Genomic DNA, 3,728 nt, shown 5'->3' with positions numbered 1-3,728 from the left:
TTAAAAATACTTTACAAAAATAGAATTGATAAAGAATACTTATAATAAAAATACTAATTGGAACAATTTAAATATAGACATATCTAGATTTCATTTTCTTATTTATAATACACAAGCTCTTAGAATATATTTGTTTATTATTTTAGAATAGCAAATATAATATATTTGATCAATTGGTTTTTTTAAATGAACATATTATTAATTTGTTTAATAAAGAAGTATTTTCATGCTATCAGATTTCCACAATCTATATTATAATTCTTTTAAAGCTTTTAAATTAAATTGTGTTATTAAACATCCACGTTTCGAATCAAACTTCATGATTCATCAGAAATCCTCTTTAATCTCTTATTATTAATACATAATAAATGATGTAGAAATCATGTTTTGAATTGAAGTTGAGGAATAAGAACAATGTGATGGAACAAAATTAAAACTTGAAAAATAATCAATGCATAAATATAGGTAGAATAGCATTGAGCTCGAAGGCTTACATAATAGAATGGAATGGAATTGAACTTCTGGGTTATTCCTGGTGTCTGTTAAGGTAATTTGGGTTTCAGTATTGCACTTGGAATGAACATTCAGCAGGAAGCTGAGTGTAATTGAATCTGGGTAGATCATCACAATAATCATAAAGAAGATAATTATCACGAACCCACTTCAACTGTCCCTGCTGGGCATAGTTCAAACTGCTAAACTCTGGTCCATCCCACCAGTGATTTCCCTGGGTAGGGGAGGTACACAAAGCAAGGCTGCCATTAAAGTCCCCCACATTCCACACACAGCCTTCAAGTGTGATATTGGAGAAGGAGGCCACAAATGGTGCATGGGAAAAGTCAATTTTCACTCTGCCTCCTTGTGTTGCCCACTGATCTCCATTATACAAGCTTGAAAACATTCTCATCGGCTTCTCATTAGGATATGGCACACCTGCTCCTTCAAAGTTGCCAAACACTCTGATAGGAATTCCATCTACCAGTAACCTGAATCAAGATTCAAATCTTTTTCAGCCATACTAATTTGCTCAAACTGTATATCATTCTAAGTTTTAGATATCTTAAATAAGAAAAAATGTAACAGTTCTTTAAGCTTTGCTTATTAATTTACTGGGAGGTAAAGGATTTACAGGATCTGAGAGGGATTCCAGATGACTGTGTATGTATTGTAGTCAGCAGTAGGATCAAACCATAAATAAAATCGTTGCTCTCTGCCACCTACACCTCCGACAAAGATATTAGTGTGCAGGATGTATGGTTGCCCTGAACTGTTTCCCAGGAATTCAAAATCTATCTCATCATGCACGTCTCCTCCGGAATGGAACTGTAAAATTAATCTTGTAAGCTAATCATATATGATACAATATATTTGTGTTATGAATCTATTAATAGGGATCCTTTTCTCTTTTTGGATTTGAGGGGAGAAATTTTGTAGGTCTTGATTTTCTTTTTTTAATGATGGATTGTTGAGTGTAATTAAGTAATTTTTTAAAGTTTATTGTGAATTCAAATGAAATTCCTGAAATCATTTTTTAAATTATACAGTAATTCTTAGTATGGAAATGAACCAGTCAGATTTAAACAATATACTTTTAAGTTTTGATTTAAGATAAAATCATATTACTAAGTGGATTCTTTTGAAGACATTAATATGATTTAAGATAAATTATTTAAACAGATCAAAAAGCTTAAAATATGTTATTTGAGCCAAAATAATACTTACATAAAATGTAGTAACTGTGCCTGCAGAATCTCCACCTGCTAACTTCATACGCATATCAAATTTCCCAAACAGAAACTCCTGCTTTGACTGGATTCCCGAACCTATTCACAAGAAAAACCATTGAAATCATAAACATATTAAGGTCTATAGTGGTAAGACAAATCATAGAGCTCGTAAACATATTAACACATGTATAAAATATATGGTGGGTTTAAACAACATATTTTAAATTTTGATTTGTTCAAATGATTTTTCAATTTTAAATTTTTTTCACAATTCATGACAATGGCAAACAATTTCTGGATTTGATTGTGTGTTAGTTTTTTGAACATCAACGTTTTGGATCACACTGGGTAATCCATCATCAGGATTTTACATCTCCTTGATCTCTCATCAATCCTATGATGGATCACTGAATGTGATCGCAAACGTTGATGTTCAAAAAAATGGCACACAATCAAATCCAGAAGTTTTTTGTCAAATGATTTATCTTAACTCACATTAATAAATAGATCTTATTGACTAAACATGTATGATTTTAAATGAACTATATAAACAAATCAAATCTTAAAACATGCTATTTAAACGAAACCAAATTATACCAGAAGATTCATCGAGAGTAAGCTGTAAGTCCTGGCCATTGTTGAGTATGTAGACATGATCTTCGCCCCAGAACACATCTATATCCTGATAGAAGTTACTGTAAACCATGGGAGCTACAGCACAAATGAGAAGCAACACAATACACCTGGAATAAGCCATAGCTCTTGACTAGGTATGAATTAGCTTGGAATAGGATTAATAATGATGAGAACAAATGAGGCTTTATAGGTCCTCCTATAAGTAAACGAAGTTGCAGGAGGAGAGACACCCAGCTAGATAGAGAAGACGCCAACTAGATGTTGTGCTGTTTATGATTAATTTCTGAGGCTCCTATCTATCTCATCAATTTTAATGGACTAAGTTTCGGTCTGGTAAGATATTAGATTTGGATTTGATTTTTATGATTCATTGCCAACCCTTTAGTCACAGAGTTGGTTTATGTTTTATAGGAAATTGGTTGCTGCAATGCTATAAATGAGCAAGGTAGTTAAAACCTTAATTGTCAACCAGCATTTTCGCATATTGTATATTATCAACATTAACCACCACTATGGTGTATAACAGGCTCCATTCTCTTTTGAATTATTCAAGCCATGGATTGGTAGCTCCAGTTCTCTACAATTTTGTTAAAGAGAACGATTATTGTACATCACTGTTCGGACGGAATAACTCATTTCATTTTGCACTGTCATATCCTAATGAATGCAAAGAACTTTCAGTCTTAGCAATTTTGTCTTTTCTAAGAGATAAAATCATATTATTAGAGTTCATTGTATTTTGTGATTTTAAAATGATTATTTAGTATTCAATTTATTTTTTATGTATTTAAATAATTGATTTTAATTATGAAAATCATATTACATATGTTCATAGAAATTGTGGGTCGATATAGAATCATATTTTTAGAGTACATGTGGGGCATACATTTAGATCATAAAATGTAAAAACATAAAAACAATATTTTTTGAGTGTTCATGGGAGGGTTTGAATCCTCATTATACTTATCTTTCTTTTATTTTTCTTGAGTTGGCAAAATAACAAGGGGTAGTTGAAGAAACTTGCTAGAATCAAACTAGCTAGAGTCTCCACCAAGAAGCCATGTAGACCCTCCATGGGTTGTGGAGAGGTGGAGCCCCAAGGAACGAGATGTGACCATTCCTGTTGTCGATGATCTCCTCTGGCAGGTAAAGGAGAAGCATGCAAACAAACATGGTTGGCACAAGCAAATTGGCTTCAAGAAGTCATGAATCCAAGTCCAATTTGTTTTGAGCTCTAGGATAGAACATATGGGATTATTAAAATAATTTTACTAACCATAAGAAGGGCAAAGAGGATCACATACATGCAAAAGATAAATTCTAGATCCCGTAGAAAGACATTGGAAAATAATACACCAAGAAAAG

At 32.3% G+C, this 3,728-nt stretch overlaps 1 protein-coding gene across 1 annotated transcript; it reads right to left on the bottom strand.

Annotated features, from left to right (window-relative positions):
• Nucleotides 1-559: 559 nt before the first annotated feature.
• Nucleotides 560-2,504, bottom strand: LOC131043355 (putative xyloglucan endotransglucosylase/hydrolase protein 13). Its single transcript, XM_057976550.2, has 4 exons — nucleotides 2,325-2,504; nucleotides 1,723-1,823; nucleotides 1,130-1,323; nucleotides 560-986 (listed from the first exon to the last, which is right to left on the bottom strand). The coding sequence occupies exons 1-4, from the start codon at nucleotides 2,482-2,484 to the stop codon at nucleotides 560-562; spliced, it is 882 nt and encodes a 293-aa protein (XP_057832533.2). The 5' UTR covers nucleotides 2,485-2,504.
• Between the last annotated feature and the right edge of the window lie 1,224 nt (nucleotides 2,505-3,728).

The sequence above is a fragment of the Cryptomeria japonica genome, chromosome 3 (genome assembly GCF_030272615.1).
Source record: "Cryptomeria japonica chromosome 3, Sugi_1.0, whole genome shotgun sequence".
Taxonomy (NCBI): domain Eukaryota; kingdom Viridiplantae; phylum Streptophyta; class Pinopsida; order Cupressales; family Cupressaceae; genus Cryptomeria; species Cryptomeria japonica.
The sequence above is the reverse complement of the archived record's forward strand: the minus strand, read 5'-3'. Positions and strand labels throughout refer to the sequence as shown.

Coding starts and splice junctions, on each gene's coding strand:
- LOC131043355 (XM_057976550.2), bottom strand. CDS start 2,484: ATGGCTTATTCCAGGTGTATTGTGTTGCTTCTCATTTGTGCTGTAGCT. Junction 1,824..2,324: donor TACTCTCGATGAATCTTCTG/GTATAATTTGGT, acceptor TCTTGTGAATAG/GTTCGGGAATCCAGTCAAAG. Junction 1,324..1,722: donor GCACAGTTACTACATTTTAT/GTAAGTATTATT, acceptor TTAATTTTACAG/TTCCATTCCGGAGGAGACGT.